Raw genomic sequence first — 18,010 nt, forward strand, 5'->3', positions numbered from 1 at the left:
TGCTAATAAGCATTGAAAGTTTGAAACATTACCAAGCCTTTTGTAAGTAGAATGTATAAGTAAATTGTAGTTGATTTATACTTTAGAATACTGTATAATGGGCTTCTCTGGTGGCTCAGTAGCAAAGAATCTGCTTGCCAATGCAGGAGACACCAGAGACGTGGGTTCGATCAGTCCCTGGGTTGGGAAGATTCCCTAGAGGAGGAAATGGCAATCCACTCCAGTATTCTTGACAGGAAAACCCCAGGGACAGAGGAGCCTGGTGGGCTACAGTCCGTGAGCTCACGAAGAGTTGGACACAACTGAGCACACACACACTTGAACTTGGTACTGATGAAAATGAAGAAAACTCCAGCTGTGTACAGAAGCATTAAATAAATTATAAAAACATATGGTGAATGAAGCTAGTCAAAATAGAATATATAACTTATGATTCCATTTATATAAGTTCAAAACCAGGCACAATTATGCTGTATTGGGTAGAGAAGCAAAATCAAGTGGTAAGGAACAAAAAAGAAGGAATTCTAGGAAAATGGTCGAGTAGGAAGCACCAAGAATCTTCTCTCCACCTAGACAACAGTTGAATTGGCAGAACTGTCTAGTGTAACTGTTTTGAAATTCTGCATCTCATTGATTGCTTGAAACTTTTAGGACAAGACTTGGAAGGTAAATTGCAGTTAATTTTGGTTGGTTTCAGAGCTGCTCATTTCTTACCCATCAGCCACATGGCAGGCAGCTATGCATATGTTTTTGGAGCAACTTGCACACAACTTGCAGGAACTATGGTGGGCAGAAAGGACCCCGTCCTTTGAAGTAGCAGCAGCATCTGCTCTGATTACTAATTGCAGCTTCTGATCTCAGAGATGCAGACAAAGAGACCGGCAGCCATTGTTGTTACAGCTCCTCCTTTCCATGTGATTTCCAGGGCACTTGAACAGGTCATTGCCTTTTTTTCCTTCCTTCGTTTCTCTCCTCTTCCCCTTTTTGAAGCCAAACCTTAAAGACTAGGACAATAAAAAATAACTACAGGAACTTTGCTGTGGGTCCAGTTGTTAGGATTCTGCACTTTCACTGCCAAGGCACTATATTCCATCCCTCATTAGGGAATTAAGATCCCACAAGGCATGTGATGTGGCCACAAAACCAAAACAAAAGCAACATTTGCAGGGAAAATTGAAAAGTGAATGTTTGTTCTCAGGAAAAGGTGCAGAAAAGATCTGAGAAGGCCTTAAGTTTACATTTCAGGCCGATGCTTGACACAGAAGCAGCCTACAACAACCCAAAAAAACAAAACAATAACAAAAAACAGCAAACCTAGGGAAGGAGAAGAATCTGATTTCTAGAGTTAGCACATTATTAGATTCAAATGTCCGTCTTCAATAACAACAACAACAACAAAAATCACAAGACATTCAGTGAAATAGGAAAGTATGGTCTATTCAAAGGAAACCATCACTGAAAAGGGCTTGATGGCAGATATATTGGACTTTAAAAACAACCATCTTAAAGATGTTGAGAGAGTTAAAAGATACAGAAAAACTGAAAACAACAATTGTTAACAAAATCTAAATATCAATAAGGAGAGAAGACTTAAAAAGAAACAAGAAAGAAATTCTGGAGCTAAAAAGTACAATAACTTGAATTGTGAAATGAAAAACTTATTAGAAGGATTTAAATGCAGATTTGATCTGGTTGAAGAAATAATTGGTGAACTTGAATATGGAAATTACCAAGTCTAAGGAACAGATTTATGGGTTGCCATTTCCTTCTCCAAGGAACAGAAAGGAAAATGAGTGAAAAAGTGAATAGAGTCTGACGGGTCTATTTGGATATCATTAAGCAGACCAACATCCACATTCTGTGAGGCCTCGATGGAGAAGAAAGGGGCAGAGAGAGTAATTGAAGAAATAATGGCTGAAAACATCTCAAACTTGATGAAAAACATGCATATAAACGTCTGAGAAGCTCAGTGATCTCCAGCTAAAGTGAACTCTGAGAGACTCACAGAGGCACATTATAATCAAACTTAAGAAAGACAAAGAAAAAGAATCGTAAAAACAGCAAGAGACAAGTGACTCATCACATACAAGGTGTCCTAAATAAGACGGACTTCTCATCAGAAACTTTGGAGGCCAGAAGGCAGAGGGACAATGTATTCAAAGTTCTGAAAGAAAAAAAGTGTCAACCAAGGATCCTTTTAAAAGTGAGGGAGAAATTAAGACATTTCCAGATAAACAAAAGTTGAGGGAATATGTTTCCACTAGACTTGCCCTGCAGGAAATACTCAAGGGAGTCTTGCAAGATAAAATGAGAAGACCCTAGATAATAACTCCAAGCAGTATGAAGAAATAAAGAACTCAATAAAGGTAGATACATGGGTATATAAAAAAACTACTATTATTGTAACAGTGGTTTGTAACTGCACTTTTCGTTTTCTACATAATTTAAGAGACTAACACGTTACAGAAAACAGTTATTGGTCTAAAACTTGGTATTACAATAGCATTGGTTTGTAACACCGCATCTTCTTTTCTACATAATTTAAGAGACTAATGCATTTAAAAGAATGATTAGTTTATGTTTTTGAGCACACAGTTTATGAGGATGTAATTCTGTGATAACAACAACCTGAAGAGATAAGAATAGTGCTCTAAAGAAAAAAGTTTTTGTATGTTATTGAAGTTAAGCTGGTGTAAATGCAAATTAGAGTGTTACAACTTCAGCGTGGTAAGCGTAACCCCATGGTAACCATAAAGAAAATAGCTATAAAATACAAATTTTTAAAATGAGGAAAAATTTTAAGCATTTTACAACAAAAAGTTAAGCACAAAATCAGTAATATAGGAAATGAGGAACAAATTCTTTTGTCGTTTTGTTTTTAAGTTGCATGTAGCAACTTAACATGCGTGCTCAGTTGCTTCTAGTGGTGTCTGTTTGTTACCCTGTGTACCGTAGCTTCTCTGTCCAGGGATTCTCCAGGCAAGAATAGTGGAGTGGGGACTTCACTGGTGGTCCAGGGTAAGAATCTACTTTTCCAATGCAGAGGATATAGGTTTGATCCCTGGTCAGGGAACTAAGATCCTATTTGCCTCCAGCCCATGTACAGCAGCTAGAGGAGCCCAGGAGCACCTAAGACCCAATACAGACAAATAAACAAACAAATACATTAAATAAATAAAAGAATACTGGAGTGGGTTGCCATGCCCTCCTCCAGGGGATCTTCCCGACTCAGGGATCAAACTCATGTCTCTTATGGCTCCTGCATTAGCAGGGCAGTTATTTACCACTGGTGCCTCCTGGGAAGCCCCCCAAAAGCTTTAAATCATATGAAAAAAATAACACAATGATAGAAGTAAGTCCCTCTTTATCAATAATTGCTTTAAATGTAAATAAACTATCCAATTAAAAGAATGGTTAAAAACATGATCCAACTATATGCTGTCTATAAGCAACTCACTTTAGATCCAAAGATACAAAGAGATTAGAAGCAAAGGATGGGAAATATATTCTATGCAAATAGTGACCAAAGAGAACAGGGTAGCTACTCTAATATCAGACAGAATAGACTTTATATTTAAAAGGTTGTAAGAGACAAAGAAGCACATTATATATTAATAAAAGATTAGATATAATAAGTAGATAAACAGTTATAAACATTCACGCGCATATTAACATACCAGCAAAATATATGAAGCAAAAAGTAACAGAATTGAAGGGTACTGTAGATAGCTCTGTAATATTAAAAGGAACTGTAGAGAGCTCTGTAGTAGTAGTTAGGGACTTCAGTATTCCGGTCTTAATAATGGGTAGAACAGACAGAATATAAGGAAATAGAAGACTTAAACAACACATTGACTGACTAGATCTAACAGGCATATACAAAGCAGTCTACCTAATAAGAGCAGTGTACACATTCTTCTGAGGTGTCCAAGGGGCATTTTCTAGGATAGACCATTTTTTAGGCCACAGATTAAGTGATAATCATATAAAGTATTTTCTCTTATCACAATGAGGTAAAGCTAGAAACCAACCACAGAAGACTTGAAAATTCACAAATTTGTGGAAACTAAACAAAAATAGATTGACAAATAGATTTTGACAACCAGTAGATGAAAGAAGACATCACACAGGAAGCTAGAGATTAATGAAAACAAAGTCACAACCATACCAGAACTCATGGGACGCAGTGAAAGCATTGCTAAGGGGCAGATTTGTAGCTTTAGATGCTTTATTAAAAAAAAAAGAAAGCTAGCAAATCAACAACCTAACTTCACAGCTTTAGGAACCAGAAAAAGAAGAAACTGAACCCTCAGTCAGCAGAAGGAAAGAAATAATAAAATTTAGAGTTGAGAAAAGGATATAGAGAATAGAAGAGCAATAGAGGAAATTGATGAAACCGAAAGTTGATTCTTTGAGATCACCAAAATTGACATACCTTTAGCTAGGTGGACTAAGAAAAAAAAAAGACTGGACTCAGTGGTTTAACTGGTAAATTCTGTCAGACATTTAAAGAAGAACTAATAACAGCCTTCCTCAAAGTTTTCCAAAAATTTGAAGAGAAAGAAACACTTTCTAACTCATTTTATTGAGTCCAAAATTACCCTATTCCCAAAGTCAGGCAGAGATACTAACCCAAGAAAAGAAGACTCTGGACCAGTATCTATTATAAACATTGATGTAAATATTTTCAGCAAAATACTAGTGGCAAATCAAATTCAGTAGCATATTAAGTGGATGATACACCATGACCAAGTAGGATTTCTTTGGAATGCGAGAGTGGTTCAGGATCTGAAAATCAGTGTTACACATGAGATTACCAGAACAAAGAGAAAAAGAAAACCCACATGGTCATCTCAGTGCACCACAGATATTTGAGAAAATTTAACACCCTTTCATGGGCTTCCCTCGTAGTCAGTTGGTAAAGAATCTGCCTGCAGTGCAGGAGACCTGGGTTTGATTCCTGCGTTGGGAAGATCCCCTGGAGAAGGAAATGGCAACCTGCTCCAGTATTCCTGCCTGAAGAATCCTATGGACAGAGAAGCCTGGTTTGCAAGAGTCAGGCACCACTTAAACCACCACCACAACACCCTTTCATAATAGAAACATGCAACAAAGTAGGAACAGAAGGAAACTTCCTCAGCATAGTCAAAGCTACATATGAAAAACCTACCATGAATATCATACTCAGTGATGAAAGACTTGAAAGCTCTTCCTCTGAGTTCAGGAACATGGGAAGAATGTGTTAGTTCTGTTCAACATAGTACTACTGGAAGTTCTAAATTGAACAAATGAGCAAGAAAAATAATAAAAGACATTCAGACTGAAAAGAAAGAAGTAAACTTATCTCTGCAGATTCTATGATCTTACATGCAGAAAAACCCTAAGCATAACATTACATTAAAAAAAAAAAAAAAACTGCTTAACTAATAAATGAACTTTGCAAAGTAGGATAAAAAGTCAGCACTTAAAAATCAGTTGCATTTTCTACACTAACAATGAACAATCTGAGAAAAATATTACAAACAATTCTATATACAAGTAGCATCAAAAATAATTAAAATACCTAGAAGTTAACATAACCAAGGAGGTGAAATACTTATACAATGAAAACTATAAAACATTGCTGAAAGAAATTAAAGAGGATATAAATAAATGGAAAACATCCCCCCTGTTCATGGATTGGAAGACTTACCATTATTTTAAAAAGTTAGTACTACCCAAAGTAATCTACAGATTCAGTGCAATGCCTGTCAAAACCCCAATAACTTTTTTGCAGGGACAGAAATAGAAAAAAAATCCTAAAATGCATATGGAAGCTTAAGGAACCTCAAGTAGCCAAAACAGTCTTTTAAAAAATGAACAAAGTAGGAAGATTCACACTTCCTGATTTTAAAACTTATTGCAAAGCAATAGTAATAGAAACAATATGTTGTTGGTATAAAAATTGGCATAAAGACCAGTGGAATAGAATTGAAAGCCCAAAAATAAACCCTCGTACAATATGATCAAATGATTTTTGACAGGGGTATCAAGGCCATTCAGTGGAGAAAGTCTTTTCAACAAATGGTTCTGGGAAAACTAAATATCCCAATGCAAAAGAATGAATTTGGACCCTTACCTAACACAATATTCAAAAATTAACTGAAAATGGACTCCAATATAAAGACGTAAAACAATAAAACTCTTAGAAGAAAACAGGGCACATGTTTTATGACATTGGATTTGGTAGTGATTTCTTAGATATGACACCAAAGGCACAGGCAACAGAAAACAAAAAAAATAGATTGGATTTCATGAAAATTTTAAAAATTTGTGCACTTAAAGACACTATCCATAGAGGAAGAAGGCAACCCACAGAATGGGAGAAAATATTTGCAAATCATGTATCTGACAAGAGACTTATGATATCCAGAATATACAGAGAACTCCTTAAATTCAACAGTAACAACAAAATCAATTTTAAAATGGATTTGAATAGACATTTCTCCAGAGAAGATACGCACATGTTCAGAAAGCACATGAAAGATGTTCAGTATCACTAATCATCAGGGAAAAAATACAAGTCAAACTAGAAGGAGATAATAACACACCCATTAGGATGGCTATTTATCAAAAAAATACAAAATAGCAAGGATGTGGAGAAATCAGAATCCTTGTTCACTATTGGTAGGGACATAAAATGGTAGAGTTCTCATGGAAAACAGTATGGCAGTTCCTTAAATCAATTAAAAATAAAAATTCTGTATGATCCACCAATTCCACTTCTGAATACATAACCCCAAAGAACCTAAAGCAGGAATTGAAACAGCTATCTGGACACCCATATTCATAGCAGCATTACTTACAATGGCTAAAATAGGGAAGCAACTTAAGTGTCCATCAGTGGATGAATGTATACACAAAATGTGGTATGTACATAAATTAAATACTATTCAGCCTCCAAGGGAAGGAAATTCTGACACATGCTAGAACATGAATGAACCTTGAAGATCTTGTGCTAGATAAAATAACTCCATTATAGAAAGATAAATACTGTATGGTTCCACTTACATGAAATGCTTAGAGGAGTCAAAATTATAGAGACAGAAAGTAGAACCGATGTTGCCAGGGGCTGAGAAGAAGGGGCAGTAAGAGTTATTGTTTAATTGATACAGAGTTTCAGTTTGGGAAAATGAGAAGAATGCATTGGAGCAAGGAGTAAAATCTGAGGAGATGGTGTGTGGAGGTGGAGAGGAATAGAATGAGGAACCCATTAAGCTATATGTTAATTTAGTCAAGAAGTTCAGCAGAAAGATGAGAAAAGGTCATACTATGTATGTAGGACCATAACTACATTATATTATTTTCCTATGTATTTATGTTAGTTACTGTACTTTTAATCCCCTGCTGTTATATTCTGTTTTAGACTTTGGAGTTAGTGCTTTTTTAGCAACTGGTGGTGACATTACTCGGAATAAAGTGAGAAAAACCTTTGTTGGAACACCTTGCTGGATGGCGCCTGAAGTTATGGAACAGGTACTGGGTCTTTTGTCTTTTTACAGTGATTTGAGTTATTTTACAAAATTAAAAAAAAACTGAGCAGTGTTCGCTTTCGAGTGGTCTGCTAGGTTAGCTTTGGGAAACACGCCTCTGTTCCTTGTTTAAGACTTGACATCATGCTTAAAAATAAACCCCAAACTCTCGAACTTAGCAAAACATATATTAATCTCAAGATTTATACAAAGGCAACCTAAGGAATAGTATAATTAAGATTGATTTAATGGCAAATCCTTAGTACAAGTAAAATGACCTGATATTTTTACACATGGCTTTTGAAGGACTAGTTTTCCCCACATCCCTATTTCCTGGTTGTATCAAACAGACTGCAGTTTATGTCACTCATCCCATCACCTTATGGAAGGAAACTGCTAATTCTAGAATCCAGTGCTCATATTTTGCTCCTTGTTTTATTCTCTTTGTGGCATTTGAAACTGTTGACCTTTTCCCCTTTACTCACATTTTTTTTAATTAATTTATTTATTTTAATTGGAGGCTAATTACAGTATTGTAGTGGTTTTTGCCATACATTGACATGAATCAGCCATGGGTATACATGTGTCCCCCATCCTGAACCCCTCCTTCCCCATCCCATCCCATCCCTTAGGGTCATCCCAGTGCACCAGCCCTGAGCACCCTGTCTCATGCATCAAACCTGGGCTGGCGATCTGTTTCACATATAATATACATGTTTCAATGCTATTCTGTCAAATCATCCCACTCTTGCCTTCTCTCACAGAGTCCAAAAGACTGTTCTTTACATCTGTGTCTCTTTTGCTGTCTTGCAATAGGGTCGTTGTTGCCATCTTTCTAAATTCCATATATATGTGTTAGTATACTGTATTGGTGTTTTGCTTTCCGACTTAACTTCAGTCCGTATAATAGGCTCCAGTTCTGTCCACCTCATTAGAACTGATTCAAATGTATTCTTTTTAATGGCTGAGTAATACTCCATTGTGTATATGTACCACAGCTTTCTTATCCATTCATCTGCCGATGGACATCTAGGTTGCTTCCATGTCCTGACTACTATAAACAGTGCTGCGATGAACATTGGGGTACATGTGTCTCTTTCAGTTCTGGTTTCCTCAGTGTGTATGCCCAGCAGTATGATTGCTGGGTCATATGGCAGTTCTATTTCCAGTTATTTAAGGAATCTCCACACTATTCTCCATAGTGGCTGTACTAGTTTGCATTCCCACCAAAAGTGTGAGAGGGTTCCCTTTTCTCCACACCCTCTACAGCATTTATTGTTTATAGACTTTCTGTTAGCAGCCATTCTGACTGGCATGCCCTTTACTGACATCTTTAGCTTCCTCATTCTCCTGCTTATTAGGCCATTTCTCTGACTTCTCTCTGGCTTTCCTTCTACTGCCAAGCAACACTGCTTCCCAGCACCTCATCTCTGACTACACATACTTGCTGTTTCTGTCTCTACTTCCCACCTGTTCATTGTTCATTATTTATAAATTGTATCCAGTTGAGTCTTGCTTTTTGAAAATTGGGTAGGTATTCCAACTCCCTGTAGGTGTTTTACATAAGTGTCTTATGTCAAACTCCATATGTAGAACTGAATCTACTTTTCACTCTGTTACAATGCCTGTATTGACCTTAGTGTGGGTCAAGACTTCCCACACTAGGGTTATGGAGATGGCTGAGCATGCAGGTACCTGACACTGGGCCTGATGAGATTGGCCGCAATTTATTATTTGCTTGTACACATACCTGGAGGCACAGGACGCTGCATGCCTTACGGGTTTGCACTTAGGAAGGGAATGAACAGTTGCTACAGGAGACAGGCTTTGTAGTATCAAGAAAGTGATGTGCCCTTTGGTTTCCTTGTGAAGGTATGATTGGCTTGTTTTCTAAGGGCTGGCAGGGAGCAGAAACCTGCTTCTCAGGAATAAACAGGAACTGCACCTGATCATTTGATAAGCAGGGCTTAGGGCCTAGGGTACATTCTCCTTGGGAGGACAGTGGGGTAGGGAACTTTCACTTAGATCATTACAGGTCCTTCTATTTACTCCATGTTGAGGCAGTATATAATATGGAGCTTTAATTTTAGGTTTCAAACCACACATTCCCAAATCCTGTTTCTGCTCCTATATTGCTTAGGATAGAAAATTAAAATATTTAATTTATAACATGCTGGTGACAGTATAAAGGAGAGAAATTTGGCAACATATTCATACTAGCAACTTTAAACATATTCTTACCCTTGTAATTTTTTTCACTCCAAAAATTAAGGTGATAAAATAATATTGTAACATAGGAAATTTAGAAAACAAAAGACTGCCAAACTTTTATTTTTGTTCTAGGTCTTTCTAGTTTTTTCTTTAATAGATTGTATACCTGTTTGTAATAGTATCAACACTTTTGAAGAATATTGTAATCTTCTTTCTTAAGTGCTTTCTCATATTATATCATAGAGTGGTTTTCCATATTTTCATATAGGATTCATTAATATTGCTTTTAGTTGAATGTATAATGTTTCTCTAAGTGAAAATACAATACTTAACCATTTCCCCATTGATGCTGGACATTCATTCAGTTTTTTCTTTTTTCCTCTTATCAAGTAAATTTAGCTTTTGCCTAGTTTAGATTATATTTTATTAGCTTAAAGTCTGTGGTTCTTGATACATATTAGAAGCTATCTTGAAAGTACTCCTGGGTGTTAAAATAATCTTGTACATCTCTCTGTTCTGTCCAGGTTCGTGGTTATGATTTTAAAGCTGACATCTGGAGTTTTGGGATCACAGCCATTGAACTGGCCACGGGGGCAGCTCCTTACCATAAGTACCCACCGATGAAGGTGAGGCTGCTATCCATAATACCCTGCCAGCTCATGTCTCAGTTCTCTGTCAGAGGCTCACCTCATGTGACATTCTTTTTTAAGAATTATGTAGATTTATTAGTATATGAACAAGTATTTTTATATTAAAACACTATGTGAATGTAAGAGTTTATAAAAATAGTAATTGTCCTCATTTACAGTAACTCAGCCATTCATATTAGCATTTTATCCTCCATTTGCATGTAAATAACACACATAGCTGGAGCTCTTGTGTTTGTGGGATCATTTGACATTCTTATCCATTGTATTCTGCCCTGCATTCCTTCTAACTTCTTTAGCAGTTAGAATCTCTTTTAGATATTTGGTATGTAATACTGGGTAGCTTTACATTGTAACTGACCTTACTTGATGACCCACCATCTCCTGACTGTGTAACTAGTTTGATGTTTGGATCTAATCTGTCTCATTTTAGTATGTGTTCCCCACAGACACCTGTGTAGAGCAGCCTCAGTGGGGATGATGATCATGTCTACCTCTTAAGGTTGTTGGAAGAGTTCCATGTAAATAGTAATTATTGCTAACATTCATTGAGCACTCATCTGTGTCACCCACTGTTTTTAAGTGCTTCTTATATGTTAGATCCATGCAAATTGTTCATGTGCCATACATATGTATTATTTTCTTTGTTATTGAATAGAAGTTTGCTTTGTGGTAAGACATTAAACATCTTTTATTTAAAGGCCTGTTACATCCTGAAGTGTGTGTGTGTGTGCTTAGTTGCTCAGTCGTGTCCGACTCTTTATGATGCCATGGACTGTAGCACACCAGGTTCCTCTGTAGGATTATCCAGGCATGAATACTGGAGCAGGTTGCCGTTTCCTACTCCAGGGGATCTTTCTGACCCGGGGATTGAACCTGTGTCTCTCGCGTCTCCTGCATTGGCAGGCAGGTTCTTTACCAGTAGCGCCACCTGGGAAGCCCCCATCCTGAGGGAGTAGTTACCTAAAATGTAGTTGTTAATCCTAATGTCCCCAACATTAGTAATAAATGAGTTTTTTGTGTTTCAAGATGGTCCTGCCAATACTATTGGCAACCATTTTCATCTGTGTGACCCCTAAGTGAGAATATGCACATGAATTCTATTTGTCTATTTGTAGCTCTAGCCATTGTTTATAGGTTTGCTTGCCCGCTTTACAAAATGCCTTAAAATGCTGAGCACCATTGTGAATTTTTGTCATAGTGATATTCATGTATCTATGTTCTTGGAGCACTTTAGAACCTTTAAAATGTTACTCTGTCCCCTTTAAGGCACTAAAAACGTAGAGAGAGACAAAATCAGTAAGAATAGTATGAAAAACCTCTCTGTATGTCCATATTCAAAACGTGTGTATATGTTTTTTAACCTTTATGTTTGATGGTTGAAAGGTTAGTGGTACTCTAAGGCCTTATTTTCTTTCTTTAATTAAATTTATTTATTTTAATTAGAGGCTAATTACTTTACAATATTGGATTGGTTTTGTCGTACATCAACATGAATCTGCCACGGGTGTACACGTGTTCCCAATCCTGAACCCCCCTCCCACCTCCCTCCCCATACCATCCCTCTGGGTCATCCCAGTGCACCAGCCCCAAGCTTCCTGTATCCTGCATCGAACCTGGACTGGCGATTCGTTTCTTATATGATATTATACATGTTTTAATGCCATTCTCCCAAATCATGCCCCACTCCCTCTCCCACAGAGTCCAAAAGACTGTTCTATACATCTATGTCTCTTTTGCTGTCTCCCATAAAGGGTTTTCATTACCATCTTTCTAAATTCCATATATATGCATTAGTATACTGTATTGGTGTTTTTCTTTCTGGCTTACTTCACTCTGTATAATCGGCTCCAGTTTCATCCACCTCATTAGAACTGATTCAAATGTATTCTTTTTAATGGCTGAGTAATATTCCATTGTGTATATGTACCACAGCTTTCTTATCCATTCATCTACTGATGGACATCTAGGTTGCTTCCATGTCCTGGCTATTATAAACAGTGCAAGGCCTTGGTTTTTTCCTAAAGGTCAAGATTGATAGATGTAAATGAATATTCACAAGGTTTTGAAAAGGATTGCTCTTTATAACTGTTAAAAAGTGGGAGGTTATTTTGAGGCACAAGAAATGGCTTATTCTTGAAAGGAGGTCAGGGAGAAAGATGAGGTTTGCTTTATATTATTGTAGGCAGTGACTCCTGAAATTGTAGCCAGACATACACATGTTAATAACCTATTTGCTCAAAATGAGAAATACTTGCAACCTTAGTAATCCCCTTTTAGTAAATATAAATTAAATCTGAATAGCAAATAATAAATTGACTTTGATTTTGGTTTTGACTTTGTGCTTAGAAAAATGGGTTATGCTTTTATTGAAAAGTCAAACAGTATAGAAAATCACCCCAATTGCATCATATTAATAGGATATGATTACTTCATATCCTATTCATATCCTTCATATCCTTTGTTACTTATGTCTCTATGCATCAAGATAGTGTGTTGCCATGTAAGTCAAAGAAGAAAGCGATTCAGGATGGACAGTTGCTGCAGGGAAGGTAGGAAGAGTGCAAACTAAAATGGTTATAGCTTTGTTAACTAGGATATCATCAGTGATTTCTGTGATCGAAGTTTTTGAGGCATTCTTGGAAGAGAAGGCCAGGTTACAAGGGGTCAAGTTGAAACAGAGCTATGAATAGGTAAAGTTAGCAAGGTCACAATTGTGCCGTGGTTTTTTTGTGCTTTTTTTTTTTTAAGTTTGCTGGTGTAAGAATTGGATGGAAGACAGGAAGGAAAGATTTCAACTAAAGGACATATAATACAGTGCTGATACAGTTGAGCCTTTGCAGGCACATTGCCCGGGAAGCCAGCTGTCTATAGGATATTATTTATCTGGAAAACACCTAAATAGCTCTAGTTTCCAAACAACTGATCTAGATGTGAACTTTCAGATAATAAAATCTGCTCAGATGTTTGGAGGTTGTCTATATTGAAAAATTGAGGCCACAATATTTGATTACTGAATCTTCAGAAGTTTACAATATGTTGAAAATTCTCACAGGTTTTAATGCTGACACTGCAGAATGATCCTCCTTCTTTGGAAACTGGTGTTCAAGATAAAGAAATGCTGAAAAAATATGGAAAATCATTTAGAAAAATGATTTCATTGTGCCTTCAAAAAGATCCAGAAAAAAGGTAAAATATGAGATAAAACTTATCCTCTTCATCTAATATATAAACCATTGCAGAAGGCTAAGAATCACATGCATACATACGTGTGCAGAGAATTCAAAAGAACTAAACTTAAACATTAAAAAAATATACACTGACCATTATACTAAATTGAAAATAGTGAATTATATACTTTCTCCCTTCTTTTTAGTATACAGTGCACCCTAAATAGTTAAGATATTTCTTGGTTAATTTCTTAGAGTTATAAATGTATTTGTTAATGAGCTGCCAAGTTAGTGGGAGGGCTTATTTTTAATTTGCATATAAGAGTTATAAATAAACCAGTATCTTAATGTTCTTTATGATTTTATTAACAGGAGAAATAGCAAATACTATATTTAATGTCAAATAGTCATACTTTCTTCCTTATTGGAAAGGTATTTTAGTTAAGTAGACCAAAATATCAAAGAGCTTATTATTAACACTAGAAAGATTGAATGGCAGGTGAGTTAAAGAAACATGATCATCTAATGTCTGTATCTATGAATTAAACAAGCATAGAAGTTAAAGATTATTGCACATAATCTTTTATCTTTGACATCAGTCAGAACTCCTGATTTCTAATCTTGGGCCCTGTTCTCACTCTGTCATATTTTTCTGTTTCACATGGTATATAGACCACTCGGCTTCGTAGCACTAAAAGATTTTTTTGATTTTTCTAAAGCTCAACAAAACTAAAAGGTTTGAATTGACTTCCTTGATCATGTTTTCAGTATATTTAATGGGCTTCAAAATTTACTGTTGCAAATATTGGAAAGGGTAAGAAAAATAGGCAGGAAAGTTCAAACCTGTCATTTTAGAACTTTTTTCCCTCTTTCTTAATACATTGTTATTAAAACATAGGGAACAGTTTTGCTTCTCCCAAATTAGTTGACTGAAATAACAGAGTTCTGTTACAAACACTTAGACATTCTGGACAAATCTGTCAAACTTAAAATCATAAGAATAGAGATGAACTTGTAATAAAGGGAGGTCTTCAGATGCCAGAATTAACAAGGAAGCCATAAATCCAAGAATTATAAACTCATCCTGTGCTGCCTTCAGTGTGACACTGTTCAGTCTAGTAACCTACTGGTTTGGAGTTTTAACTTCCAAGTGGGCTAAAAATGAGATACAGGGCCCACCCATATGGGTATTTTGAACTGAGATTTCTGCTTAAAGCTAGAACATTGATAAGTATGCATCCTGTGTGAAAGGATAGATCAGAGAACAACAACAACAACAAAAATCTGTCATCACACAAACACAACAGAAATCTTTCCTGAATAATCAAGCCCTCTGACTTCAACACTCCACAGGTTTACAGTCTGAATTTATACCCATATTATCCAGGAACCCACAGGATTAGAAAGTAAAACAGTTATTACTAAGCCAGTTTTGTTTCTGGCAGAAGCAATCAGAAACTGCACTGTTAGACTACTTCCAACACCCAGGTCGCTGCAATTCTTGCACTGAAGGGATCACAATCCAGAATTATAAACACACAGTGAAACCCCACACTGTGACCTGGAAGCAACATTCGAAGGAATAATGGCCAAGAATGTTCTGAATTGATGAGATATCTGTATTTTCAGGCTAAGGAATTATTGTCCTTGATTCCACGCAGTACCCCTCTTTTTCCACTTGTATACATTGTCATGAAACTAGTGGACACAAATACAAAGAGAAGGTCTTAAATGCAGCCTGAGAGAACAGATTACCTAACTGAGGAATAGCAGGCAGATGGACAAACCACTTCCCCGATAGCAACAGTTAAGGCCAAACACTATAGTGGAACAATGCTGAGAGAAAATAACTGTTAACCCAGAATTCTCTAAATCTAGTCAAACTCATTCACCAGTAAGCATAATTTTTGAAATTATTTGAAATTAATTTCTGAAATAATTTTCAGTCAAAAATTGAGTTTTCCAGTCATGTTTTATCACATAAAGAACTCCTCTGAAGTGTATTTTAGAAAGAGGAAGTGAGCCCATAAGAAAGGAACAAATCATAAAAAACAGTGTTGTTAAACTGTTAAACATACTGAAATTGTGACTGAATGAAAAGTAGGAATGGTAACGTCTGTTTTGAGTTTGCATAGCACTTCACGTTTATTCTGTCTTTTGATTTCTATGAGAGTCCTCTGAGGCCCTGGTTCTCAAGCTTGAGTGCACTTTGGTATCCACCTGCAGAGTTCTAAAAACCGCACCCAGGTTTGCCCCCACGGATTCTGCTGTAACTGTTACAGGGAACAGCCTGGGATTTTTTATATTTGTAAGATAGTTTATTTCTCTCGTGTGGCAGTTCCCATCTGGTATGCCAACTGTATTCCAGGAGGGCAATACAAAACCTAAGATACCTGCTGCCTTGTTCTTACATAGCTAGATTATGACCCTCATCTCTTTAGTTGAAAGGATTTTTTTTTAAACTCCCAGAGATTATAATGCACAGCAGTGTTTAAGAACCACTGCTTTTAGGGATTTAGCCAGGTAATACTGAACCTTAGAGAAGTGACTTGTTCAGCGTTTCATGGTAGGTATGTGGCGTCCATCAGGTCCAATTTCTTAAGTGTAGCATTTGTTTATTCTTTATTCTCATACTAGTTTGTGAAGTTGACAACAATGCCTTTACTCAAATGAAGTAAGACTGCACAGTTAAGTTAAAAACTAAGTTTAGATTAAATTTGGAAACTATACATTACTCTTAGAATCTTCAGTTTTTTAAAGGAAATTGTGAAATTATTTTTTAAGAATATGTAATTACCTAAGTTGAAGACGTACAGGTGATTATGTGGCAGGAAGCACAGTTCTTGATTTGTCAGTTTAAATGTATGTTTTTTGCTTCTTCAAAGTAGATAAAGCCAACTTAGTGGGAAATAATATTAAATAGCAAATATATTGAAAGCCATTAAGAAATCATGCTTCTAAAAGAAACATTTCACTAATGAATTTTTGCAAGAGCCTATAATGTTATCAGAAAACTTCTATTTGAGTTTTTAATTCTGTTCGATGCCTTGTACTGAGCTTTTCCTTTTTGATTTTTAGCAGGTTAAGGACAGTGGAGTGCACTGAGTTTTTATCTTGATGTTCAAGAAATCATGTTTTCATTTTTGAAGATGAAAACCCACATTCCACTTCAATTAACTATAAAAACTTTCTTTTCTGGTTTTAGACCAACAGCAGCAGAACTGCTAAGGCACAAGTTTTTCCAAAAAGCCAAGGTAGGACATTCTAACTTGTTTCATGTATTCAGATGATCCTCCTCAAACACCTACATTAGGTTCACTGTTCAGAGGTTGCATTACCTTCAGATGATTATTTCTGGAAGAATGATGGTAGGTCAAATAATTGCTGGGGCCATTATTTAGACAACATATTTAAGATAAATATATTATCCTATAAATTAATTTAAGTATCAGGTAAAACTTAAAACAGGAAAAATTAATATTACCACTATAAATAAAATCTGTGGAAAATTCTGTGAAATATACTGAACTCTAATTTTAGGGTTTACTACTGAATTAGTAAACATCTCATTTCCCAAAGATATGGGATAAATAGGATGTTACTGTAGTTGGGAAATGTGGGACCACAACCTCAAAGGACGTATGTTAAAGCAAACTTTTCATAGATGGTGGTTCATGCAATACATTAAAGCTTTCTCTCAGTTTATAAAGTCATGGTAGTATTATACTAAAGGATCTTCAGAATGAAAGAATAGAAGCTTTTCTCAAACTTTATAAAAACAGTTACTATACCACATTAATAGTGGTGAATATTTCTATGTCAATTTTTTTGTTCAGTAAAAACTTCTTATGAAAAGAAAACTTATTTTTCCTCTCCAGAATAAAGAATTTCTTCAAGAAAAAATATTGCAGAGAGCACCAACCATTTCTGAAAGAGCTAAAAAGGTAAATGTGGATTTAACTCAATTTTTCTGAGAAATTAGAAGTTTTACTTTTGTGTTTTGAAAGTGTATTTGACTAATGCTATGTTAACAGTATGAATATTACTCATTTTCTTTCAGTCTTTTCTTTAGCATGCTTGATATATTCTTTTAGCAATAGTCTATGCCTCAGTAGTACTCCGCTTTCAACTGGAATGAAAAAGTATGGTACATAATTAATTCTAAATTGTGTTAAATCACTGTTTGCAACTACCAGAGTGAGTTGGGAAGTTGGGAAGTTTCTTTGCACCATTCAGAAACAATGAAGACACCACTTCACAGCCACCTGAATAACTATAACAAAAAAGACAGTCAATAGCAAGTATTGATAAAGATGTGGAGAAATTAGAATCCTCACCCATTACTGATGGAAATGGAAGATGGTGTGGTCACTTTTGTGGCAGTTTCTCAAAAGACTGAACAAAGTTACTATATGACCCAGCAAGTCTACTCCTAGCCATACCCAAGAGAACTGAAAATTTGTACACATAA

At 36.0% G+C, this 18,010-nt stretch overlaps 1 protein-coding gene across 7 annotated transcripts in view; it reads left to right on the plus strand.

Moving 5' to 3' along the window:
* OXSR1 (oxidative stress responsive kinase 1) overlaps positions 1-18,010 on the plus strand; it is an 86,661-nt gene that overhangs the window by 46,233 nt on the left and 22,418 nt on the right. For all 7 annotated transcript variants that reach the window (XR_009492278.1, XM_059879694.1, NM_001075892.2 and 4 more), the window contains 5 exons: positions 7,406-7,515; positions 10,247-10,348; positions 13,425-13,558; positions 16,745-16,793; positions 17,418-17,483. Coding sequence is in view for 6 of the 7 variants with exons in the window: in XM_059879694.1 (XP_059735677.1) it covers positions 7,406-7,515; positions 10,247-10,348; positions 13,425-13,558; positions 16,745-16,793; positions 17,418-17,483 (461 nt within the window). In the remaining variant the exon portion in view is untranslated. The remainder of the gene's footprint in view (positions 1-7,405; positions 7,516-10,246; positions 10,349-13,424; positions 13,559-16,744; positions 16,794-17,417; positions 17,484-18,010) is intronic.

The sequence above is a fragment of the Bos taurus genome, chromosome 22 (genome assembly GCF_002263795.3).
Source record: "Bos taurus isolate L1 Dominette 01449 registration number 42190680 breed Hereford chromosome 22, ARS-UCD2.0, whole genome shotgun sequence".
NCBI classification, from domain to species: domain Eukaryota; kingdom Metazoa; phylum Chordata; class Mammalia; order Artiodactyla; family Bovidae; genus Bos; species Bos taurus.